We start from the raw sequence: 27,986 nt of genomic DNA on the forward strand, positions 1-27,986 counted from the left end.
CTGTGCCCTACAATGAGAAAATGGGTGCAGTGCAACTCTTTGGTCTCTGCTAAAAGTGTCATAATGACATTGTAAGTACAGATGGATGTTTCTTTTATTCATTGGATCAAGAAAAGTCCATTACATCTTTGTAGTAATTATTATTTTACATTTTCTCACAAGAGGAAAAAGCTCATTGTACAGCAAAAAGACAACACATTGAAATGAATACCTTCATGCTGGTGTAGGCAGCTGAATTGTGGTGTCAGTGGGTTGGAAATGTTTCTTAGAAGCCATTGACAACACCAATGATAATAAAAAGAAGAATTCAATGATCTAGTACTATGCTTTTAAATCTACATGAGGTAAATAACCTGCAAGAAGGTCCAGAGCAATCTAACATATATTCACTGTAGAAAAGATTCAGTAAACATTTTGCACCAAAATGTAACTTATCAAATTGAAAATGTCTCTCTAGAATTTACAAAGCACCACAATAAATAAATGTTAGCCCTCTGAGTGCTGTGCAAATTTTGATTTGGCAAGATTCCATGCTCTAGATGAGTTGTACAATATAATAATGTGATTTATATGTAGGTAACTATCCAGATATGCTCAACGAAATAGAAATGGCTTCTATGGCAGTCTTGCAACATGATAGAGGACTGGAAATATTTGCCTTATGTGCCCAAGAGATGGTGGCCTGGTCTAGTTGCAAATGTTTATTAAGTGTACATACACAGCAAAAAGAAGATACCTGCTGGTTAGAAGGCAGGCAATATTGCCATAATTGTGCTTAACCATATCTGCACAAAGGGCACTATCCTCATGAGAGAGAACCTGTGGCATTTGTGTACAGAAATTTTTTCTGAACGGCGTGAAGTGCTAGCACTGTTTTCAAGAAGTATTTGCAAATAACACCTATTTAAAAACAACACAACAAAAAACCAAAAGGCAAATGCATTCTCACCATTGCTCCTATGACATCTGCTTTTGGTACATCTCATCCTATCCATTACCCTTTTATCTATCTATTCATTATCTATTTTGATTTTAAGCCTTCTGGGCCAGGGGCTGTATCTGCTGGTCCGCAATGTACAGAACCTAGCAGAGGACGAGCACTTTGCTTCAGTATGTCACAGCAAGAAGCCAACTTCATCACCAATTTTCAAACTTCCGATTTTCATATAGGACACACAGAGAAAATGCAGTTTCAGAAAAATTAATTATGTAGAAACTGGCTTGAAGTCTGAAGAAGTAGCAGCTGTGTTGTGTTAAAAGGCTACCAAGCTGAAAGGACTGATGCTCCAAAACAAATAGCAATTAACAGACACAAGCATGGAGCCACTGAGAATCTTGGTCAACTGTAAATCTGATATAAGAAATGCACAATCTTTATCTGCAGAACAAAATCAGACTATTTTCAAAGACAAAGATTTAACATATTCTGCTGAGAGTTGCGCCCCATGCGGGGCTTGCTCAAAATAAGGGCTGGTTCACACTTACCGCGCAATTCGGCAGCAGTCGACGGGAGTTACGCAAACTACGCAGAGTAGTTTGCGTAATTGTCGACTGCTCAGATTCCCTTCTGCGCGCTGTTCTCACTGCACTGAGCCAACGGGAATAGCGTTCCCGTCTGCTCAGCGCTACGCTACTTGAGAAGGTGGACTTACTCAGTCGACTTCCTGATCGATTGAGCAGTCAGTGAGACCTGCTCAATCGATTAAGAAAGATTGATCTGGCGGCGGCGATTTTGCCACCGTCAGTCTGAACATAGCCTAAGTGACAAAGGGAGGATCAACTGCAAAATCTATACTCTCTATCCCCAAAGGATCCTATGGAAACCTGCTTGGAAATACTGATACCACTGTCTCTTCCTTATGCATAATGAAAAGGGTGGCAAATACCTTTGACCATAACACTATGGATGTTGGTGTTAAGTCTCCTAGTAAAATACATCACCATGTTTTATAACTTGGGGATAAAATAAAGAACTTTGATTTATTTATACAAAGGTCAGACAATGACACCTGTAGTCCAAGAACACAGAAGTTCTCTCATTGGAAAGAGAATTCTATCTGAGAGGAACAAGAAAAGTACAAGAGCAAGACATTATGAGGAAGATCTACTCTATGGGGTTTTAGAGCTGTTGATGTCTTCAGAGCACAAAATGAAGGTGCAATACACATTTGTGTGGTTATGCATTCTCCAAATGTGACATTTAAGTGGAACATCGTATGACGCTGAATCTGGATGACCTGCACACACCACCTTTTTAATGGAATTGGAATCAGAACCCTACCTTAAAAAGTGTTACAGCAACACAAACTGTACCCCTAAACCATATACATCATCATGGTTTCCACTCACATTGGATTACAACATGCCCAAGGTGACCCTTTAAGTATTCTCAGCTGTAGAAGTTGTCCAAAGCTTCATCAGACAGATAATCAGTCCTGATTTGCTTGTCTTTGGAACAACTTGCCAAGAACACGCTGAAGCACTCAAGAATGTCTGAAAACACATGACTTAATGCTAAATGAGGATGTGTACATTTTAAAAAGCCACTTGAAATCCTCTGGGCATGTATTTTCCATCAGCTCATCTCTCTAGAGGTCAAAACAATCTAGGAGATGGCTCAACCAAGCAAAGTTGTAGATTTCCAGTCATTTTATAGACATGGCCAATTAGTACTTAAATTTCACTTTAAATTTTGCGACTCTGGCTCCTCCATTTCAATTGCATCTAAAAACATGATAAAAAGCACATGTGGAGGAAAGTATATAATTTTATTTATGTACATGTAACAGGACAGCCTTCTTCCGCACACCTCCTCATGGTCAGGTGTGGCTCTGTAGCCTCTGCAGTTCATTTCCCCCTCTTGGTTCTTCAACTACTTGAAATAAAGGCTTTCACAAGTCTAATAACAGTCTTTCTTAGGGTCTGGTTTTATTAACATAAAGTTCAAAATAAACTCAGAAAGATATTCCACCCTAATCTTAAACTAGGCACAGCCCCTCCTTCCTGAGGTACTGTCTCTAACTCTTCTCTAACACGTTGAAGAAGACAGAAGGTTTGGTCTGTCTTGTTTGCGTTCTCCCCAGAAGGAAAACAAAACTTCTAGGTGGGTCTTTCTACCCAGCCACAATTCCATTCCTCAGGGACCACTGTGGGAGACTCTTCGTGAAGCCTTATACTGCTATCACCCTGTGGCTGTCCACATGCCTCTGTTTTTCTGGTGGCGGCGCTGCCTCCTCCTCTCCCCCCCCCCCCACGGTTTATTCACGTGACTGTCTCTGATGTGGTTTAATTAATTTTTTCACTTGGAGAGGCAAATCAGCTGCATCAGAGGGGGGCTGAAACGTATCTCCTTTTAGAAGGGCTAGCTCTCCTTCTGTGAGCCAGTACATAAATATGTACTTTCCCCAAATGCTCCTCAGCTGCCTGATAAAAATGCCCCTCAGTCTTTACCCACTAAAAGCAAGTTTAATTTCTGGTAGGTGTCACAGCAGAAGTGGTTATTGAGAAAGATTTGAGAGTGGAGAAGTTAGTAGCCTTACAAATAATTTCAGGAAGTGCATTCCATGCAGAAGAAGCAGTGGATAGATAAAGAAAGTAAATAAATAAACTTTCTGGATTAAACACCGGTAATGAGGTTGTAATCGCAATGTAGAAATACATTTCAAACCTCAGAGTGGAAATAGGTTAGTAGGATAGTGCCCCAAGGATTAGTACAAGGCTGAGTGCTCTGTGTATATTTAATAATCTGGTAGAGGAGGTGAATAATAAGAAAAATGTGTCCATGATATGCTATTATTTACACTAGTCAAGATGAAGAAAGTAGTGTGAGTTACTCCAGAAACTAATCAACTGAGTAATATGATGAAGCAGATGAAGTTTTATGAAGGCAGTTGCTTATAGGATGCTTCATATTGGGAGAAACTATTTCAGTTGTTCAGCCATTGAATTCTGAAATAAATTGTTCACTCAAGAAAAAGATCTGTGCATAATTGTGGACAGTGAATGGAAAGATCTGTTCATTTCACATGACTTGAGAGTCAAAAAGGGTAATTACTAATCAGGTATTGGAGCATATTAAGGAGATAAATAATTACATGGAAAATATTTTTGCACTGGCCACGATTTAAAAAACAAACAAACAAATGGTGGTATAAAATTAGGCTCCTGAGACCATATTTAGATACCTAAAAATTGATTTTTCAAAACTCCCGTTAAAGCTGCTGAGTGCCTGACTTTTGAAAATTAGGCCACCTAGTTAGCTACCTAAAAGTGGACTGGGAAGCTTTATTTTAGACACCAAGGTTTGAAAACTTTGGCCATTGTTTTATATTTTAATTGTAAAAACTAATGATATGTGTCCACCTTGATTACTTTGTTCATTTTTGATCTCCTTGTCACAAAAAGAAAATAAGATAAATTGTAAGTTTCCAGAGAAGGACAACAACATTTATTATAGGTGTGAGGCTTTCATATCAGGCTAGATTTGAAAGACTGGGGCTAGCATGAAAAGAAGGGTAAGGAAATGTGATATGATACATATGTGTATGAATACAAAATATAATATAGTAGCACTCAATTAAAAAATTTCACAGTTCTGTATAATAATGAATTTAGCTATACAACATCCCTGTGGGGTTAGCTAAGCTACTAACTTCGTGTTACAAATAAGGAAACTGAAGCCCAGTGAAGGTACATAACATGCGACTGTGATACAGAGCAAGAATTAGCCAAGCTCAAAGTAGAGTAGTTCTACTATAAATGAATCTGCAAACTCTGCAGCCAAAGGTCAGTAATGTTCAGATCCAGAATCATACTTCTACATGCAGTAGTTCAGGGTTTTGGTGAGAGCCCAACTCTAATAGCCACCTTCTCTCCCAAAATAATTAATGGTCATTTTGCATTCTTCTTTTTTCCCCCACGATGTTTTTGGAATTAAATGATAACAAAAATACAGATTATTTTTAGTGGAACTTGCTGGTAAAGAATATTATTGCAGCTTCCTAGGAAGCATGAAAGCATTTCACATTTACATAAATAACAATAACATCTGGAAGTTGCACTAGCTAGGATAAAAGAGATAAGGGCCATCAATACTAATGCGTCCAGGCCTAAATTGATCTCTCTCTCACTCAAAAATCCTGCTTCCCCAGCAGTGCTATTGCACAATTGGCTAAATGAATTATTATACCTTCCTCTGAAGCATTCGGCATTGGACACAGTTACAGGCAAGTTAGTGAATGAGAGAGTTCTATATTCCTAAGAGACTGTGGGGGGGAAACGTTTTATTTGATATTCCACACCATTGTAGAATCCTCCTTGTGAACATAAGTGATCACAAGAAACTCCTTTTTCTTAGTTCTGTCAAGTGAAATGTGAATCTCAGCAAATGTTTACCACCATCTATCTAGTCAATAAAGTTCAGAGAGTTCAATTTTATACAAGACATCAAAGTTGCAGATATTTGGCAGAATCAGTATGTGCAGGAAGGTAGCCACTTATTTGCTCAATACCTCACAAAGCTTACTTCTCTAATAACTTGTTTTTTGGTCCCTACAGAGATAATTAACAAGGTGTTAAATGCAAAAATAAATGCTATATGTATTTGGAACAATGCATCAATATTTCTGTTCTTTGCTGTTCAGACATTTCATTCATCCATAAATTGTGGTGTAAAGAATAACTTGCTTCTTTAGGAGCCTGCCACCTTTTAGCACCATATCTTGAAAAATAATCACGCTCTTAAAGGAAGCTTGCATAACAGCATGCATCACAGAAAAGACAAAACTACATTGCAGCCATAACTTAGGAAGAAAAAAAAATCAAACTGGGGAATATGATTTAATTTTCACAAAAGATTTTTAGATTAATTTATTAGATACAAAAAGGACTTCTGTTAAATAACGCATTTGTGTACTTTTAATATGATAGAAGACATGGGCTTCAGCTTGATTTCTCAAAATTTAAAGCTGTGGGCCTATTGTCTAATAATGCATGTCCTGTTTTACTTTGTAAATCTCGTCGTACTCCTCAATGTAGCAGTATAACCCATTTACAATTTAAAAAAAAAAAAAAGTTGCATACTTTCCCATTCTGTCCTACCTTAGCCCTGTGCTGCTTACACCCATCTGAGTGGTAAGAAAGAGTAGTACAGTCTCTCTACCTTGTCACTTCTTTCTGCTGAGATGCCAGAAGAGATGCCTATTGTAGTGATGGTGTTTGACATGGATGCCTTCTGCTAGGATTCAAACTGAGATCCACTACACCAACTGAGATCAACCCTGTATTCCATAGGCTCTGTTGCTATTGGGTGCATTGCCGCATCTAGACATTTTGGGTGACAGCAGTGGTGTACAGTGCTTCTTTTGATGGGGAAAAAGGTGGCCAAGAACTTGTGACTGTTTCTTTCTCATGGAGACCTTGCCAGTGAGCCAGATGTTTGTAACTTCAAGGCTAAATTACTGTTAAGGGCTACCCTTGAGGAGGATTCAGAAGTATCAGTCAGTGCAGATGGCGTAAGGCATTGTAAGCATGGAGCATCAGTGCTCCATTCTCTGAACTGGATTCCTGATAACTTGTGAGGGAACTTTGTGGTTCTAGTTATAATCCCCCATTTGGTATGGGAACTTGTGATCTGAGGGATTGTCTCCCTTCCTGTGTTTCATCTGATGGCTCAGTATTGATTTGTGGGAAGAGAGAGAGTTTTTCCTCAGCAGCAGTGTATTCTTAGGGACTTCAAAGTGTACTTTTCTGGAACCTACTTCCTCCACCGCTCTAGAAGAGCCAAAGTTTGAGTTTGAGGGCAATGTAAGAGCAGCTAAGCAATAACAGTTTTCAGTGTTGTTGAGCTGAACTGGATTCAAACCATTAACTTTGAAGTGAAAATCTTCGTCTCATTATGAGTTTCCTGAATCATCTGCTACCCTTCCACTAGTCTTTCTTCACCATAAACTTTAGACCAGGCCTCCAATGTTGTCCTTATGTTATTTGTACTTCCTAAATGTTTCACCCAAATATGTGTAATATTACGCTTTTAAAAAAATTGTACAAGGGTTTATTCCTGGAAGACAAATCACTTGCCCCTTTTCACTCCACCTCAAGCTAATGTAGGTCATTATTTGTGCATTTAATATTCTCAGTTTTAGTGTGTTCTTGCAGTTACTGTTTTCAAAGCTCTTACAAAGTGAATTGAACACTGCTCTGGTAAAGGAAAAAATAACTTGTGTCAATAGAAGTTATTGTTTTTCTACAAAGTATAAATTGTATAACGGGTAGTTTTGGGATCTTCACTTGATGTCCAGTAGTTTCCAGGTGGAATTCAAAGTGTTGATTTTAGCCTACATGATCGTAAAAGTTTTGGGGCCCAGTTTTGGCAGAAATAGCTTCTTTTCTTGGACACGCAGCCAGAGCTCAGATCAGCAGCTGGTTCTCCCTCACTCCAAACAACAAAATTGCTGTTAAGATGTTCTTTGAGGGGGTCCTCAGACTGGAATTCACTCCTGTCATTGCTCTGCCAGAGATTGGATCTGTTAACATTTCAGGCATATTGCAAAACCCCTGATTTTCCTTCTCAGGCATTTGAGAAGGGGGTGGGTTGAGGTTTAGAGGTATTGTTTTCCTTATTTTGCCTTCTGCAGAGATGTTTTCATGTATTATCATGTTTGTTTGTATATTTACTACTGGAGTGGGATTTAATCTGGTCTATTAATTTTCATAATAAATAACTTCATGTAGTGGTGGCCAAAGTCTGAGATGAGTGCTTGTTTGTTTTACAAATATAAATAAATGGTTGCCTCCTGCTGTATCCCTTGTCAAAGTTCACTTCCTAATTTCTACTTAGTTTTTAACTTTTGTGCAAGAAAGGATATTTTTAACTTATTTGTATCCCTTAGAACAGGGGTTCTCAACCGGTGGTACGCGTACCACTAGTGGTACGCGGAAGCCGGCTCGGTGGTATGCGAGGCAAACCGCGCCGCCGATTCCGCCGCTGAATCCCCCCCTCCCCGCCGCCGAGAAACCCTGCTGCCGCCGATTTCCCCCCCACCCCGGCCGAGAAAAGCTGCTGCTGATTCCCCCCCCCAGGGCCGAGAAACCCGCCCGCCGCCGTTTTCCTCCCCCCCCCCCCCCGCCGCTGCTGCCGATTTCCCCACCGCCGCCGAGAAAACCTCCCACCGTTGCTCCCCCGCCCGCTGAGAAAAGCCGCCGCTGCCGTTCTTCCCTGCCCCCGCTGAATCATGCCCCCTTGCTGCCGCCGAAAATGGGCAAATGGCTGTAGGGTTTCGGCGGAGGATATTGATTGAAAGTGCTTAATGCGCTTATTTTCCGAGTAGTATGCTGGCCAGGTACAGTCAGGTGAAGCGGTACTCGACCTGACTCTACCTGACCGGAGTGGTACTCGGGGGAAAAAAAGGTTGAGAACCGCTGCCTTAGAAGACAATGTGGCCTCTACCTCAGTTATCTAGGAGGGTACTTAGGTAATAGGAAGCTACTTTGCTAGCCTACTATAGGCCCCAATCCTGCAAATTGTTTCTTGTAGTCAGATTCTTGTGTCCATACATAGCCTCCTCAAAAATCAGCAGGGTTCTGCATAGGTCCAGTGTTCTGGAGTTGAGTATGAAAAAAGAGAAGCTGGAAGGGAAGTGGGGTGGGAGAAGGTCAAAGGGGGATGCACACACTTTAGGCAGGTACAGAGAAAAAATTATGGAAATAAAATATTTCAGGTGAAATCCTGGCTCCGTTGAATTCAATGGAATTCTTGCCAGCGACTTAATGGGGCCAGGATTTCACCCTACGATTTCATGTGCCATGGAACTTTTCCTTTTTACTATTCTGGAGCTAACAGAGATAATACATTAATAAAATGCTGAAAGAATTGCAAATGAACAAACCCCATAATGCCTCTGGATTCATTTGTATAAAGAATAGTATAAATAATAGAATGAGATGTAATTATTTTTCTAAATTGAAATCAGAGGTCTTGCTAATTCCCATATTTGACTATATTGTGGGGAGTAGAGTAAGACTTGCAGCTTCATGTTTTCTCAGTTGCAGCAAGTGATCAGATATTGAATGAGCTACTATGTATTATGACTGCTAAAAGTAAAAATGAATTCATTTTCAAAAGTATGCTGCAAAGCATCATGGGATGACATTTTCCAATTACCATCTAAATCTGCCTGACACAGCTTTAAAAGAAATAAAACACAACTAAAAGTGCCAATGTTTAGTCTAAAAACACATATGGCTGTGGTTGCTGTTTTAGCCCATGTGGACTAACTGTAGAAGTCTTTTGTCAGCTCTTAATCCCATTAAAGCCTTGCCATCATGAGCTATGTGTTAATTTGCTAACTTTTTGCCTTGATGCTTTGAGTTAAATTTCCTATGGAGTTTGGTTTTTTGTTTGTTTTGTTTTGTGGCTTTCCACATTTTAGAGATCCTTTTGGAGAGCTGTATCTCCCAATGCTAGCTCTTTAAAATCATTGGGGCTAAAAGGAAATCTTTTCAAGATTGTATCTTTGTGAATACATCTTAGAAGAAAAGAGACAGGGGCTTTGTAAACTGGTGAAGTGGCCAAAAAGAAAAAAGAGATACAGTTGCAGTCAGCAAGGTCTCTTCCTGAAGGAAAATTATATATGATTAAAAAAAATCAACAGAATATAAATAATAATAATTAATAACAGAAAACCCCTGCCTTCAGTTCAGCCGACTACTGTGATCCAGGTTGTGGAGCTGTCCCTAACTATTACTATAGTACTAATACTATACCAAAATAATTCTCCCTATTTGATCTTCCAAGCAACCGCTCTTAGGCTTAGTTTGTGTTAGGAAAATTGCTCATTTTTAGTAATATGCCATGAAATGGTACAAGCGTGGATTGTTCTGGCCTCTCCATGCAGTTGACCCATGTTCAGTATAATTCAACTGTGCACATTGGTGATACCTATTTTCAGCGATGAGTAAGGGGTAGACGAGATATTAAAGTTCTCCCCTTGAGCGCTTGTACAAGGAGAGAGGGGAATCTTAGAGTTAACATCTTGTTCCCTGATGATCAGGTACTATAGTGTGCCTTACGCCTGGTCACAGGGCAAAATATTGTGGAGGTTTTTTTTTTTAGATTTAACAAGCAGTATAGTTTACACCTTAATATCTCATAGAATAATGTTTATTTCAGGATTAACTATATGATAAACTTCTTAATATATACAGTAGAGGATATATTGACTTAATAAATCACACTCTTTTCTTGCATTAAGGAGACAGTTGTGTACTTTCTGGGTAATAATGCATATATGTCTGAATAATGGGTGAAATCATACTGTCTTGTTCAGTGATCTCCTCAGCTCACATAAGCTGAGAAAGGTAAAATCACATGGAGGATTCTCTTCTGAGATGTGTTTCACTAAATGATACTGGTGATTCAGTAAATTGTACTCTTCCTCTGAGTCAGTATCAAACCAAATGTCATAGCTGGGTGTCATGGGAAACTATGCTGCCAGAGGAAGGTGTGGTGTCGTGGATGAGATGTGAGACTGAGGAGCCGTCTCCGTGTGGTCATTAAAATTCCCACTGCAATTTTCCCAAAAGTAAAGATGTTAGTCCAGTGTCTGGGAGAGGTACTGGATTTTGGTAGCTTACCTAAATTTCCTCATATGTTTGAATTAGAGAAGATATTTTTCACTTTGTGTCTTAAATTGCTCTCTGGCATTGCTGTATGTTGTTAAATATTAACCAGATTCCTTATCTAAAATGACTGCACTTCATTCATGAATGAAGTGACTCCTGCAGAAAAGTACTATGCAATCCAAACTTGCTACTATTAACATGCAGTGCAAAACTTCCATTGACTGCAATGGAAGCAGGAACAGGCCCATAGTTTATAAAAGCTTATTTTCTGAATGCAAAGCGCTCTGTACATATAATCCATCGTCATTAAAAATGTTTGTTGAGATATTTATGATTATTCACTGTCATGGAATGTTGGTTGTTTTTCTTTTAACAGGTAGAGTCACCCCAGAACAGCTTAGCTCATACGTCAAGCTTTTCAAAAACAATTTCAAAGCTCTCAAGAACCACTGTGGACTTCTACAGCTTGTGCTGGCCACAATCCAGGCTTTAAAACACCCCCAGAATGCCAAATGGGACAACTTCTTAGCCTTTGAAAGGCTGCTTTTGCAGGTACACTATTATATGAGCTTACTTAACTTTATACCAAGTAAATAAGGTTTCTTTAAGTAGTTAGTTTCAAATTTTATGCAATTTTATTTGGGTTATATGATGTTATTAAAAATCTTCCTCCTGAGCTTTTGTTTTTGATACACTTCAAGCTATTTAAAAGAATGGGAAACCTACATAGATAATATTTGTTGTAGTCAAATTCAGAGATTTAGACTGATATGTTACACAAGCTTACACTCAGTTAGAGATGTAATTTACATAGCAAATGGGTGAGATTTAATAGGAAAAGCCACCATTAGGAGAATGTGATATTAATTTGTTCCCTCACACATCCATACTCACTCACAACTTCTTACAACTTCCTGTTGGTAGCCACACTCTAACAAACCTGTAATTTATTTTACTATCTATGCTACCGCTGAACTTTTCTGGTGGAGTTTGAGTAGATGGTGTGGTGAACAGACTGCATCCTGTTGAATACAGCAGAAGTTTTCAAAAGAGTCTAAGGGAGTTAAGTGCCAAAATCCCATTGAAATTCAATGGGAGATGGGCCTTCACTCTCTTATTTAACACCTATTTTGGCACTAAAGGTAGCCTACCTTTAAGAAGATGTTAGCTGTCTCACTGTAAAATCCTAGTTGAGACAAGACTTTGTAGTTTTTACCTTAATGTAGATAGGCAAAGTGAATCTTGGGTAGGGGACAAAGCATAGTGTGACCTCAGCTATATACATCAAAGTGAGAACTAACTGTGACTTATCCACTTATCGTGGTATAAAAAAACAACAAAACAAAACTTCACCTTTGTTGACTGATGAAGACCTAGCCCTACACTCATCTGAAAATCCCAGCCTATGCGGATTGCTATGATTTATACCAACAAATATTTCCTGAAGAGCAAAAAGACAAAACATAATTAATGTAGGCAAGTATGTGCTAGAGTCGTTAACTGAACTATTCACTCTTCTTAACATTTAATAATTTTTGCTAATACCCATTGTCTGAAGTATTCCATAACATATCTTCTCCCATTAAGTAACATGACTTGGGTAAAACAATCATGGCCATACCATTCTTGATTGCTCTAGAATCAAAATAAAATGCATGCTCAGCGCTGTTTATACAGATAGATGCCTGTAAAAGCTATGAAACCCTAAATCAGTTGGGGCAAAAAACAGAGGGAAGAGACAACCAAGAGAAAGCAAACACTTTAAAATATGCATTTCATTTTTATGTATGAAATGTATAACAAGTGTTCTCATAATCACATTCAACTCAGGATTATGTTCATTGCCTTCAACCCATCATAATAAATTAAACATTTTAGTCACAACAAACTTTTTAGCCCAATGTTATAACTGCTGTTTAAGCACATACTCATTTTCTGCATTTCAAATAACAATGTTTTTAAATTACATAATCCATAATGCATGCATGTCTTCACAAACTGTATATTTTGATTACAAAGACTGAGATGTATAGTCTATTTTGAGCACCTCTCCAGTCTATTGACAGGGATGTTTAGGAAGAGAGAGGTACTGGGAGACCCAGAAAGCATCAGGACATTTCTTATAAAATCTTTCAACTTGGACATGATCTTTTGACAATATAAATATCCTGGATGGCTAACGTATAGTACTCTACATAATGTTCTTTCTTATGTGTTGATGCGATAGTCTAATCCAAGAACAGGACTATTCAGAAGTTTTGCTAATAGGTTTGTTGTCATCTTCTAGATTTCTGTACTTTAAAGATACACGTTTAAAACTGAAAACACAGAGCATTGTTCCAACATGAAAACTGTTGATATATCCGAGGGTCTAGAAAAAGGTAAAAACGTATTTGTGCAAGGCCCATTGGAAGAAGTAATAGACTGTGATCAACACAGGCTCTCCAGATTTTTCACAGGTCACGCACCAGACCCTTCAACTAATGCAAAGTAGATAACTCACCCTAAATGACTGATGTGAGGTTTTATGTTCATGGCATGCAAATAGAGAAGTTAGGTAAAAAGCCCATAAAATACTGTTCCTGGAAAGTTGCAATGTAACACCACTTTATTTCTTAAAGTCCAGAACCTTACCGCACTGGAACCAAAAACAGAGTGAAAGAAAGCAGGCTGCTCCCTAAGGCACAGAGGCACAATTCACCTCACTTCTCTCTAGGCTGGCTCTTTGCAGACTAAGAGCTGAAAGACCCAGATCACATGCTTCCCTACCAGAGAACTAACTAACCTGAAAGGAGGACCAGAGAAACTGTAGAGAATTTAAAGTGTTCAGTTATAATTTTAACACAGTTTTCAAGATGCCACATCAGGATCCTCAGTTTCCCAGAAGGAATAACTTACCCTATGCTGGAATTTCCCTCTTAGTTGAATATCTATGACCAGTCTCTCCGGTTCTCTATTGTCAGCTTGTGCTTCTCAGAAAACCACTTAGTTGGCATACAACCTTTAATCTAACCCTTCTTTGGACTCATCCATTTTATTTCTTATTCTGTTTTTTCTAGCTTCACAGCTGCTGCTGTCACTTATTGTTTCAGCTTCTTTATTCTTAGAACATACTGGTAAATACTGTAAAGAGAGAGCCTACTTCCAGATGTTTATCAGAATTAAAATTCATGAATTGCTGTTTTTAGATTTACAGTATACAGTATCTTGGCACTTTTTTTAACCAGTCGGTAGGCCACGTTCATCTTTGGTATGATTTGCTGAATTCTACTGAAATCAGTGCAGCTGTGTACTTATTTCAGGTGGAATTTGGTCGTCTTTATTTATGGTGGCTTGGTGCTCTTAAAATGCTACTACAGAATTAGAGGTCCAATAGCATTTTTGGCAATTTTCCCCTTGACTTCATTGCGAAGAGGCTCAAGCCCTTGATTCAGAACAGGGTAATGCTCCCTGTGTTGCAAGTGATTGCTTTTACTGTATTGTGCTGCTTTTCCCTCAGGTAGTGTATTAAGCAGGACTGAGAACTATCACTAAGCAGGAGCAGTGTTTAGTAGTATGCACTGTGAATTTAAACTACACATCCTAGAAGCAAAGAGAAGGGAGGGCGGGGGACAGACCCTTAGAGGCTCCCCACAGTATAAGTTCCCTCCTTCCTTTTATTCCCCACCACCTTGACGCAGATTGGTGGGATGGGAGAGAGTGCACTAAGCAGTCTCAGGATTTGCCCACATTAGAAATTGTTTCTTGGTATAGTTATACAGGCAAACAGGTATCCTAGTGTAGACTCATTTTATACTGGCAAAAAAGTTCTTTTGCTAGTGTAGCTTATACCAGTTTCACAAACGAAATGATCCTGGCAAAAGGACTATTTTAACTGCATCTACACTAGGACATTTGCCAGCATAGAGATGTTATTTAAGGGTATGATTTTTTTCACACACCTAATTAACATAGCTATGCAGGCAAAACCTTTTAAGTGTAGATCAGCCTTCAAACTTTCTGCTGCTCCCTACTCTGCTGCCTCCTTTCCCTCCAGGTGAGGGCTTAAACATTCAGGGAGAAAGGGTGAAAAAGAGCGTTGAAAAGAGAGTCTTTCCCTAGCTTTCATCCTGGGTTCGGACATATCCCCATTATGCCCATAGCTAGCTGTTTTTCAAGCAGTAGAAGCAAAACGCAGCACTCTGCAGAGCTTAAACAAAGTGTATTTTTTTGAAAACTGAGACACAAAAACACAAACTTGTCTACACCATATATTAGTGCTCACCAACTGGGGTGTAAATTTTAGTGCACACCAGCATGTTGTGCACTGATTGTCCATGTAGGTCCTCCTGGTGCACAGTAAACATTTTCTCATGTGCATTGACATTGTCCCATTTCAAACAGTACTATATCAAACTGAAGGGAACTTTTAGGACAATTACTGCATGAAGTATTAGAATTTACATCTCAGCTGGTGTGCGCTAATACATTGTGTTGATAAGCTCTTAGCTTGTCTTTCTAAATGTGTGCTTACAGAACAGGGATTTCAGTATCTTAAATTCAGCATAAAAGTATCCAGCAACAGCAGGTAGTGTAAAGTAAGTGGCTTAACTCATACAGGCCCTCTGCAAATTACCACTCCCTGGAGCATGGCGGAGCGAGCTCACAATTAGTGTCTTAGATAATGGAGTGGAGAGTGTGCTTATAAAATTTTCAGATGAAGGGTTGCAAGCTCATGGGAGGCCAGAATTAGAATTCAAAATTACCTTGACAAATGGGAGAATTGGTCTGAAATCAACAAGATGAAAATCAATAAAGACACGTGCAAAATACTACACTTTGGAACTGGGTGGATTGATTAAAATCAAGGCTAAATCATTGATTTACCAAGAGAAAACCATTGATTTAAATCAAGTTTCCCACTGATACTTCTTCACATATTTCTTAAACAACAGTGCAAATCTGATCACTAAAACATGTTAATTTACAACTCAATACAGCATTTTACAACAACTAGGAGGGTATATTTTGTGTAATTTTTAAAATAACTTGATTTTTATTAATTTAGGAAATAGTACATAATACTTATTCCTGTGTCAAGCTGCAGATGGAGCAGCAGTACATTAGGAATGGTAAGAACGAAATCACACATATAAACACAATAGCACTTATATTTTATTAAACTAAATCTTAAATGTTACATAAATGTTTCACATTTGCAATTGCAGCAGTCTTCTGAGTTGCCGGCTGACAGCTGTCCTTAAACTCTTTTTTTTTAATTTTCAGATATTTTTAAGGCTAACAGACAAGTCATCAGTACACTAAACATACGCTGTCCTTAAAACTTCTACAGCTAGCTCTCATCTTCCGCATTCCCGCTGTCATTTTTATTCATAGACTGAAACAGAAATACAAGTTTTCCTGCTTTTTCAATTGTCAGTCGATTTCTTAGCTTTGAGTGAATAATACCAAACAATGAAAATATTTTCTTTGTGCTTGCAGAGGAAGCCACTGCTGTGAAAAGTTGGCTTAGCAACTGAAGGAACTGTGCTTCAAGGTGCCTGGCTAATGATTTCCACCAATTCAGGGGAGTGACTTTGTTCAAAACATCATCGATAGACATGTACTTGACACGTTTTCCTTTTTTACCCAGGGAAGGAATTTCTTCAAAATATTCCCAGTTAGGGTCTCTCTTACGCCCAGAAGTCATAACAGTTTTTCTGTGGCAAAAGTGTGGGGGAATATGGGAAGCTGTGTGTGTACTGAATAATGTCTTCCCTTTTTCTTTCCAGTTCACTCCACTGTTCCTTTCTACTCTTTCTCCGTCCTTTGTCTCTCTGTTTTTAAGACAGTTTCTTAACTAACTCCTCTGCCTTGCTTGGCCCAGCTCCACCACCACGTAAGCACAAAACTACAACAATCCTATCCAGCCTGTGTCTTTCTTTGCACATGTCACTTTAGTCTGCTGAGAAACTGAAACAGAAACTGAAAGCCCAGAACTTTCAAGAAGCAAGAACTGGTAGTTAGGCTGGACAGACTAGAGCCATTAATTCATTTTTATGAGATTTTAAGTGCAGGTTTAACATGTTTGTGATGAGATTTAATTGTAACTTATTTTTTAAACAAGAGAGAAATTCAGTATTTTATTGATGATTTAAAATAAAATAAAAAAAAAATCATTGATTTTTATCCACCCTGGTTTGGAAGGAAAAACCAGTGCACAGCTACAAAATAGGAATAACTGGCTAGGTGGTAGTACTGCTGAAAAGGATGGCGGGGGCGGTTATGGTGGATCACAAATTGAATATGTCAGCAATATGATGAAGTTGCTTAAAAGGCTAATATCTTTCTGGGGTGTAATTGTCCCAGTCTCCTTGGCACTGCTGAGACCTCAACTGGAGTACTGTGTCCAATCCTGGGTGCTACACTTTAGGAAAGATGTGGACAAATTGGAGAGAGTCCAGAGCAGAGCTACAAAAAAGATAAAAGATTTAGAAAACTAGACCTATGAGGAAAAGCTAGAAAGCTAGGTCTGGTTAGTCTTGAGAAAAGAAGACTGAGGGGAGACCTAAATATGTTAAGAGTGGTTATAAAGAGGATAGTGATCAGTTGTCCTTCATGTCCACTGAAGATAAGACAAGGACTAATGGCTTAATCTGCAGCAAGGGAGATTTAGGTTAGATATTAGGAAAAACTTTCTAACTATAAGAGTAGTTAAGCACTGGAATAGGCTTCCAAGAGAGGTTGTGGGATCTCTAATATTAGAGGTTTTTAAGAATAGGTTGGACAAACACCTATCAGGGATGGTGTAGATTTACTTGGTCCTGCCTCAGCACAGGAGACTGGACTTGATGTCCCTTCCAGCCCCACATTTCTGTGATTCTATTAATTCTTTCTGTGGGATTTCCCTGGGGCAGCACAGCAAAGCACCACCCCTTACTGTGTGCCTTTTCCTTCTGGCACAATCTAGCCCAAAAGTAGTGGCCAGAATCTGCCACCCTTATTCACAGTGACTTTATTCCATGTTCTATCTGTTTCAGTGAGACTGTTTTAAGTAAAGGACTGTTCAGCATGAGTAAGGGTTGCAGAATCTTGTTCTAAATATCAGAGGTGGATAAATACGTTTAGATGGATTACTTAAAACATCTATTTTTCCCCTGGTAGCATTTTAAAATTTTACTGCTGTATGTCAGATTTAGAACAAAGTTTAGAAAAGGGCAGATGTAATTTGACCACAGATTAATATAGATTGGCTTGACAAATGAATTTTGTTGAGTCATAAAAATAGTTTTACTCCTACTGGCATGATTTCTGTCTGACAGCAGGTTAAATGCATTTTAACTACTGACATTGTATGACATATAGTTGTCCTTCACGCTTTCTCTTGAGCCAAAATATCCCGTGCAGAGTTTATTATGCAGATATATCTAGTAAATGAAGTGGATTTAAATTGCCATTTCTGTCACCTATGAGTGTTTTACCATATTTGGACTCATACAGTGGAAAAGATAGGCGGTTACCTATGATTGTTAACATTGTTTTTTCTCTGCCAAAAATATAATGCTTGGAAAATCATTTAAACTGGAAAAACAAAGTTGCTTGTTTCTATGATGTATCACTGGTATTTTTGAGTTACTCTTCAGAAGGAAACATTTTATTAGCAGGAGTTTATTTCATTCCCCCGCTCCCCACCAAACATGGCAGACCATAGATGCTGAAATGTTTTCACAATTATTTGCTTTGTGCATTATTATTTTTAAAGGGAGAACCCTCTTTAGTAGGAGTTTTTTCTTCTCTGTTTTAATAACTTTGGGATAAATTTATGGTAAAAAGTGTACAATTCAACACAACAAAACTATTAAACTAAAACGACATTACATTTAGAGCTAAACTGCCAAAAAAAAGGAAAGGAAGTTCCCTTAACCCAGCCAATTTGTCTAAGAATCACTACATAACGTTGAGCCTTGTTATATGCTGTATTCTATTGTAAAATGAGGAACAAAATAGTTAAACCTGCAGTAGCATTGTTTTGCAAAGCACTTGGAAAGTCAACAATGTTTCTCCACCTTTTTGATACCAGGGAGATCTCAGGCTTCCTATACTGTATCAGGGAGATCTCAGGGACCAGTGCTGATCCATGGACCGGTCGTTAAGAAACACTGGGTTAGTAGACTTAACCCTGGACTAGGGGCCCACTACTCCTGTGGTCTGATCCCAGTTCTGTCAGTGGTTTTGCTGTGTAATACTGTGTAAATCACATAATCTAATGGTTTGTCTACACTTGAAATAACTGTCATGTTTTAATGTGTTAACAAATGTAATTCATTCATTACATGGAAAATGCTAGCATAGACCAGGATACAACTGTTTTGGTTGGTTGTGGTTAACCCTAGGATCCATGATCAAATAAAATTCCCTCAGCTTTTGTCTACCACCTGATTTCTTAGACTGTGAGCTCCGTGGGCTGGGATTGTATCTTGCTGTGTGTGTGGACAGGACATGACACATTCTGAGTCCACCATAATTCAGTAACAACAAATAATAATAGATTGCTGGGTGCCAAAACTTTTGGCCTCCCCCCACCTATCATTCACTACTGGAAGTGACATCAGGGAGCTTGGTGCTTCATTTTTTTCAGAATCTATCAGTGCAAGTTATTTAGTTGGCAAGAGTGGGTCATAGAGACAAGGTACTTCCAGCCTCTGATGGACCAGGAACAGTGGACCAAGACTGCAACTGGAAATCTTATTTGCTATGTCTGACACTGCATTGTGCTGCTGTTAAACTTCCAGGCCAGCTCAGGAATTAGTTACTTTGGTAGAGTGTTTTAGGTTTGTGGTGGCTCCTGGTAATGTGAGTAGGTTGAATATGGTGGTGATGGGAACTAGAGAAGTACCTAGATAGATAAATATTGACAGAGTACAATATTTTCATGGTCTCAATGTTCACAACATAATTAGTTGTTTTAACCTTTGTTTTATTTAATTTGTTCTTAGGTTCACAAAATTTTTTGAAAGGCAGAATAGTGTTTTTTTTGTTCTGCTAAGCTTTTTGAAAAAATAAAATTATATGCATATATATTTTAAAAAGAGAAAACGGAAACTTAATGCCAGCTGGTCTAATGTTTTTATTCCTCTCCTAGAGGAAAGTTACGAGGTTAATAAAATGACATAATTCTCTCTCCTGTAAATGCCATAGTGCAAGCTAAAGAAAAAGGAGTGGAAAAAACTATAATACTGTTTAAAGTTTTACATTATAACTAGTGTTTAAATGCATGCAACACTATGTTCTGAATGTCCCTAGCCTCTGTTTGCCAGAAGCTGAGAATGGATGACAAGGGATGGATCACTTGATGATTGCCAGTTTTGTTCATTCCCTCTGAAGTACCTGCCATTGGTCACTGTTGGAAGACAGTGTACTAGGCTAGATGGAGCATTAGTCTGACCCAGTATGGATGTTCTTATGTTTCAATAACACATATAGGTTAACTTTAAAAAGTAATAACTTTGAAGTGTAGATATGCAGTCATTCCACCTGGTGCTGTGATTCTGTCCTGTCTCATAAAATGAATCAGGGTTTGGCTGATGCAGTACTTAAACAGGTGATGTTATGATTATTATTTTTTTGTGTTTTTTGGAGCACTCAGAAATGTGCTAGGCAGCACCTCGCGCCCCCCCCACTCCCCTCCCACCCCAAACACACACAAAAACACAGTCTCCGTGCCAAGGAATTTGCAAACTAAGGGCATGATCCTGCCTGTAGTGCTGCATGGACATATGACTCCACCTGATGGAGTTCACTGTAAAATTGGGGCCTACATACATCTATTACAGTATATCCTGCAGGAAGTGGTATTCATCATTTAGTAGGTGACAGTATTCATTCTGATTACCAATCTGAAGCCTGAGTATGGTGTTCAGGAGCGCTAATTAAGGATGTCAAGAACTCTGCACCTTAAAGGGTCTGTTGCACTGTTCATTAGTAAATTATGGATACAAAGCTGCTGCTAACACGTGAGAAAATAGTAACACTGAGTCTGTTCTGTTAGTTAATGAAAGAGTTTTTAGGATTCGTGTGCATTGAGAAGGGATTAAAATTATTTGCCTTTTGTTATTCCATAGAATTAGTACAATGAGTTTATAATAATAAAATAAAGTTCAATGTGACAAGTTGCCTTTATGTTCGGCTGCAATGTTTGCCAGTAATTATCTTCAAAAATATTGTATCACTTCTAAAGGGGAAAAAACCCATAACTTTGTATTGAACTTGACCTTTGGATCTATAAAAAAAAACCAGTACAGAATATATTTCCGAAGATTAAAAGAATTCAATATCCCAAATTCTTGCAATTGACAGATACCTGATTTTCAATACTTACCTACTCGCTAAACGTAGCAGTTTAGATTTCTGTTATTTGGGTCACTGACTCCACTATGTCTTCTATACTTGTAATCACCATGAAGTTTTATTGTACATAGTTAACTAGTAATATCTCATTCTAAAAAACACTTCAGAAAAATGCACTTTATGGTTTTAATGTCTCTGCTATGTGAGATTTGACCTTGATTTTAACAAGAGGAGAGTAGCCATTAGATCAATACTTTTTCAACCATGAAACTGCATATGGAATGCATCTGCTGTGCAGGAATATTACACGCTGTCATATTGATTATACAGGTCATCTTCTGGAATTTAGTATGTTACTGGCTAAACTGCAGACTGGGCACTCAGGTTAAGAAATAACGTGCAGTGATACTGACTCAGTCTAGTACTAGTAATAAAAAGAGGACGAATTTATCAAATTTAATTTGGTGATGATTTCTGAAAAGAAAATAGTCCTTACAATGATCAAATACTTAAAGTTCCTTGCCATTTACTATAAGTTCTTACCTTAGCTTCTTATATCTATAACTCTTAAATTGGTTTATATTGTGATTTTTGCATAGTTTTGTTAGACATATTTAAATCATTTGCATTCTGCCATTGCTTTTCCAGTGTTATTGGTATCATTAATATCTATTCTTTATTTATAACTGGATTTTTAAAAAGCTTTGCTGATTATGCAAGTAGTCAGTCTACAGGGCCCAGACAAGCCTATCATTCTCTTATCTTCTTTGCTTGTTTATTACACCCACCTGTTATATTTTATGTTAATTTAGATTGTAATCTCGTTGGGTCAAGAATTGTCTTTTGTGTTGTATAGCATCCAGCAAAACAGGGCCCCTGAGTTAATTGTGACTACTTAAGTGCTACTGTAATACAGAAAATAAAACAATGGCCTACATTTTCAGAAGTCACTACATATTTTGAGTGCCTTCATTTCTGGTTACCCAACTTTGCACACCAGGGCTCATATTCAACACTTTCTGAAAATGAGGCCCATTGATTCAAGGCCTCTTAGGTTGGATACCAAAACCCGAGGCACTCAAAATCATTAATCACTTTTGAAAATCTGAGCCATAGACAGAATGTTATTAGGTATGAATTAATTTCCCACCATTAAAAGAATTTGTTTGTCCCTCCTGCTAGGTTTCTGAACTTGAAGGAAAAAAATATTGATAGGAATTATAACTCCACCATATTTAGTGCAATTCCTACTGATAAAAGAGTTAAAGAAAAATGTTTTGAGGACCTCTAAAACGACTTGACAAAGGCTGAAAATATCTTTCATTATGCAGCATTGGAACAATCATAATGAGATGGTGGGGAGTCCCTTTATGCCCATGTAGCAGCTACTTGTTTGTAGTCCTCTCTAGAAAATGAAAAGTATTACACTGCCTGTGACTCTCATTTAAAAGAATATCTTTTAAAAGAAGAAATGTTGTGCATCCAAATAAAATTCATACAAAGCCTTTAAAGTGAATACCTAGTCAAAGAACAACTTTGTTAAATGAACAAATCCCTACAGCAATAAAACTTAAAAAGCCTTGGGGGGGGGAAAGGCTCTGAATGCACTATGTGAATTGGAGATGTTAAATGAATTTTCTATGTACCAAAACAAAACATGTGCTCTAAAATATTAGAATCTTATTAAATAAATGACTGTTAGGGGAACCAGCTGTTAAGAACACATACATTATTTTATAACAAGATTAAGAATTTAACAGATTTTTCTTGTCAATATTCCCTTGAATAACATGATGAAATCATACTGCAATTGATATGGCTTCCTTTTAAACAGTACTGTATAAGATTTGGTTTTGTAAGAGAATTAGTCATTTGAGATTTGTCGGAACCATTCATCAGCTTCACGGGAATCTATTAAGAGTTAAAACAATGAGAGTTCGGTAGCATCTTTTAAAGACTAACAAATTTCTGTGGGCATAAACTTTCGTGGGCTTGAACCCACTTCATCAGTTGCAGCCCACGAAAGCTTATGCCTGCAGAAATTTGTTAGTTTTTAAGGTGCTACAGGACTCTCGATGTTTTTGCTGTATACAGACTAACATGGCTACCCCTCTGGAATTTATTAAGAGTTACAGGTCTATGTACTCCTGTCAATCACATGTCACTCTGACTCTGTTTCTCCCGCAGCCCTAGTTGTATTATGAACTGTTCACTTCCTATTAAACATTTCACTAATAGGGATCAAATGTAAAGTACAGTGATTGTGTGAGTTATAAGGGTAAGGAATTAATGATACAGGGAGTTAACTGCCATGTACTTTTTAAAAACATTTGTTTACTAAATATATAAATTAATCTGATGGGAATTTTTATAGAGATTAATTTACTCACAAAGGCACAGATTCTGCCATTCTTACTCAGTGTCAGTAGTCTTACTCTGTGAGTAGTCCCACTGATGGCTCTATATAAGGAATAAGGTACTCAATGGGAGTAAAGGTGGCAGAATCTGGCCCCAATTCCTAAATTTTTAAACAGATGATTGTAAACTTCATTAAATAACTTCAGCACAGTTTTTCTTAATATAAAATTAATGAATTCCACAAGTTGTAATAAGTGGTGAAAAATGCAGAAACCTTTCAGAAAATAGGAAAAATGAGTCCAATGCACCACCCAGGCTTTTTGGCCTACCAAATGTACAGAAAAAGGTCTTGGACATATTTCAGAGCTAACAAAGTGATGGATTCCAAAGCCCTGGCCAGCTACATCTTGTAAATATATAATATGGAAAAGAAATGGTGTCTTTAGATGTGGCCTTTGTGGTCACACAGAAACAAACACAACTTTGAAGTATTCCCTGTTGTTCCTTTTGCCTCCTAGTAACAGAAGGCCCAAAGGAAGACACCCATTCTAACCTTCATTTTGAGTTACGTTCGTCAAACAAGTTATTTTGGAAAGCTTTTCTCAGTATTGACTTGAAAAAAAAATCACCGTGCTGCTGTTCAGTCTTTTTCCAATGTTTTATTCTTGCAAGAAATGAGCATTACTAGAGAGGCAGTATGGAATGACTAGGGCACTGGATTGGGAAACCAGTTCTTTTTTTCTAAGCCTTGCCACTGAGCTGGTGTGCACCTTTGGGCAAGTCATTTCACTTCTTATTCTTGTTTCCCATCCTACCCTTTGTCTGTTTTGTCTCATTACACTGTAATCTCTTCAGAACAGGATTTTTTCTTACTGTGTGTTGATACCATGTCTGGCACAATGGAGCCACAGTCCCAGTTGGGTCGTCTAGGTGCTCCTATAATAGACATAATAACAGCACAACAATGCAGATGCCAACATTTAATCTTATCATTAGAGGCAAGTCCACGAAGCCATAAATCATAGCAACTCTAAACTATAGGCTGTAAAGAACTGTCAGAACTGTGTACAAATCAACCGGATTTCTTCAGTACCAACACTACATTTCTATTTCAAACCTGTCAATTCTGATTCCATTGTTGCTCGCAGTCTTTGGAAATTATGCTGGAGCGGCTCCCTTTTTTCTTCTCTTACTGACGCCATATCAAAGGGAATTGGTATGAGTGAAGTGAAGAAACACAAATAACATGTGGGAAATGTTTACAGTTGTAGCTGCTGCCCCAAATTAGGGTTAGGGCTGCCAATTTGACACCCTCCTCTTCTGCCAAAATATTCCTGACCTTCCCTCACTTTGCATGTCATTTTGGATCTGCCAAATAAGATCAACCAACAAACCAATTTTGGGGTCTTCCCCCTCTCTTGATAAATACATTTTGCCCCTCAGTAGTTCTTTGATGTAACTCCCATCTGCTCCCCCTGAAAACAAGAAGACAATCCATCTTTTCCCCCAGCTGTCTCCTTCTCCCCGCTGGGACACTGTCTCTCCTTCTTCATCCTCCCCCACCACCCTTATTGGGTTCCAGGCATCTTCCTGCTCCTCCCTACACCATCCTATCCTCTTCCCCAGGTAGGCCTCTCTATCTGCTGCCTCCTTGGAACAATAGGCTGGCCAGCTCCTCAGTCACTCTTTTTCAGCTGTCCCCCACTTGGGCCCCCGCTGCTGCTTCTGCAGTGGGGTTGGAGCTCTGAACTGGGGCTGCATCTGTGCTCAGGCTCTTTGGAGTTAGTCATCTTTAGGCCTTAAAGGCATTACCGTTTTTTCCTAGTGAAGACATGTTCTTAACTCGAATTAGCTAACTTGAGTTAAAATCCTAGAGAAGACAAGGCAGTTTATTTTCACACAAGTTAGCAGGTTAAGGTAAACTCTAGGCTCTCCCATAGTCTTTAATTCAGCTTGCTATGGGGGAGCCTTAAGTTTAATTATATTTTCTCCACCTACTTCGTTGGGCCATTGTAGCTGCTTTTGAATCTGGCCTAATATCTTTTAATGCAGTTCTTTAGTAAGAATGTTTGTTTACCTTTTCACAAAATTTTTTACAATTACAAAATGAAACTAGTTTGAAAGGGGGAAAAAATGAAATTTCCTCTCTGAGGTTCTGTCTGACTTTCTGTCTCTGTGGTGTTTGTCTCTGTGCAGGTCACCTATAAAGGAATTGTCCTTAGTTGATTTTGTGCATTAAATACCTTTAAAACAAGTACAGTATACTTCCATGAGGGTTCCTAAGATTCTGATTAGAATGTTGGCTCTGGAAAGATAGTGACTCTCTGACATGTAAACCTCTCATATTCTAATGAAGTCTGATAGTGGTTCATTTGCATACCTGTATCTGTTAAAGCGTGAAGATAGTGACTGGCATATATACCCTCACACTCACAGAATGGAGCTCAATGGAGTTGACAAAAGTTTAGTCTGTCCTCATGGCTCTTATGCAAACATGTTTTGTGAAAGGGTAGCTTGTTGATTACTCCTATAATAATCTTGATTCCTTAGAGCTAGTTAATATAGATTTCTAACTTAGACTACTAATGATAAGTATTGTAATTTTCTAATTGGTTAAAATACCTAGTTGTAGTGACAGAAAATAGATGAGTTAGTCCATAAACCATTACCATCATCAGAAGTGTCTAGTTGATTTTTGACTTACCCTTTATGGGAGTAAAATTTAGGTAAATGATGAGAGTAAATAGTCTTCTTTCTAGCTCTCTGACTAGGGAAGGAAAAAAAAAGTTTCACAGTCTCTTTAGTTAGGGATATTAATAAGAGAATGGGAAAAAGGCAATGTTCCAGAAGTGAGAAGCTTTCCAAATATAATTCTGTTCACCAAAGGTCAGAGCATGATAGTGTTAATTTCTACCATTATTTTCATTTCTAGCATGTCTATATAATTATTTCTAAAAGGCTTGAGAAATTGACATAATTATTAGGCCTTAGGCAGAAAGGCATTCAGAAATACAGTAATGTTAACTCAGAAGTGATTCATCTGTCCTCTTCTGTTTCAATATTGCTGGCTCTGCCTAACAGAGGGAAGATGCATATCAATAAAATCATTGTTTTAAAGCAGTATTTTTTCTTTTCTTTTTTGTAATGTTTCCAGTGCCTCTTCTGAACCTCTTAATGCAGTATTACACTGCACTGAAAGACTTTTGGACCTAAAAGAGTACAACTAAATTCAGTGAGATCAAAGTGCTATTTTCATTTAGAAATCAAACTGATCCGTTGGAGTCATAAAATGCACCAGGTCTAAGCTGTGTTTTTCAATTGACAATAACAGAAATGTTACTAAGCAAAATGTACTGCCAAGAAAGTTCAGAGTGGCTTCTCAGTTGATCATTGACAGATATTTTGCTAAAGATGGGAATTGATTCTTGTTCACATATTTTTTTAAAACCCTAAGTCTTGATTTGTCCTGGTTTTTTTCCTTTTTTTTTTTTTTTTTTTTTTTTTTTTTTTTGGTGTGTGTGTGTGTTTGTTTGTTTGTTTTTTTTAAGACACTAAAACTTCTGATGTCTTTATTTTCCTGATAAACATCTGTTTGAAAACAAACTGATTGGGAATTTAAAAAGCCTCTCTTTATGGAGCAAGACAGAATCTAAAATTTTTGATGTCATGTACCTCCACTTTGCTATGTAAAGTTAAAGGTTAACTACCCTTTTAATGGATTGTATCCTTATCCGGACTTAGGTTTTATGCAGTATGCAGGTTTTATAGCAATATGTTTCAGTCAAAATTTTCATCTATCGAGAAGGAAAGAGGAGAAGCCATATTCTGTTACTTCTGATCTTCTTGCTCATCATGAATATACCTCTTTGTCTTATATTAATAGAATTACCCCTTTTTCCCTGTGAGATAGATTTCCCCCCTGCCAGGTATATTAGTGAATGACATATGTATCTCATCCCTGCAAAAACTGCATTCTATAACAGTTAAGAAGGTCACAGGAGCAATACAATCTCATTGGTTCAGAGTGCTCTCCATCTACCTTGTTCATGGATTTGAAGGATCTGAGTTCCTGTTTTCCCACAGGAAAAGGACAGGTTGTTTAAGAGTGACCCATTAGTTCACACTTGGGAGCTAGATATTCTAGTAAAAATTGCTAAAAACTAATTTTCACTACATCTATGGAGATGACAGCAACAGCCTAAGAAAAAAGAGTTGCTGACTATTCAAGTGAGCATCAGTGATTGAAGTAGATAGGGAAGTTGGTACCATATTATTTTTATTTACCCTTTTACTTATTTCAGGAGCACAGGTTTACCATTGTATTGATGGTGTATCTGTCTGGACTTAATTGGCAGGTTTAATATACACATCAGCTATGAATTTATACGCTAAAGCTAGCGTACATTTTTGGGGATTGTGTAGCTGAGAAAATTAGTTATGGGATAGAGAACCTTTACCTTCTAGGCCATACGTTCAGATTTCACCCAATTTTGTAGTTGCTGTGCTGACAGAAGTTCTCTTGAACTCCAGGCAAATTCAGTCCATGCAATTTGGACCCCCAAATATTACTACCTGAAGATGGTTTGGTTTCCTGTATGAAATTGGGGTTCCTACTGGACAGCTTTCCACATAACAAAAGCTACTTATGTTCTGTTGGCAGAGATGCTAAAGGCTGATGGATT

The 27,986-nt window shown here is 38.1% G+C and overlaps 1 protein-coding gene across 3 annotated transcripts in view; it reads left to right on the plus strand.

Annotated features, from left to right (window-relative positions):
* Positions 1-27,986, plus strand: part of SCFD2 (sec1 family domain containing 2) — a 303,157-nt gene that overhangs the window by 56,695 nt on the left and 218,476 nt on the right. For all 3 annotated transcript variants that reach the window (XM_067531266.1, XM_067531267.1, XM_067531268.1), the window contains exon 4: positions 10,997-11,172. In XM_067531266.1, the coding sequence (XP_067387367.1) occupies positions 10,997-11,172 (176 nt within the window). The remainder of the gene's footprint in view (positions 1-10,996; positions 11,173-27,986) is intronic.

The sequence above is a fragment of the Emydura macquarii genome, unplaced genomic scaffold (assembly GCF_026122565.2).
Source record: "Emydura macquarii macquarii isolate MOO-44397 ecotype Brisbane River unplaced genomic scaffold, CSIRO-AGI_Emac_v2 contig_3128, whole genome shotgun sequence".
NCBI classification, from domain to species: domain Eukaryota; kingdom Metazoa; phylum Chordata; order Testudines; family Chelidae; genus Emydura; species Emydura macquarii.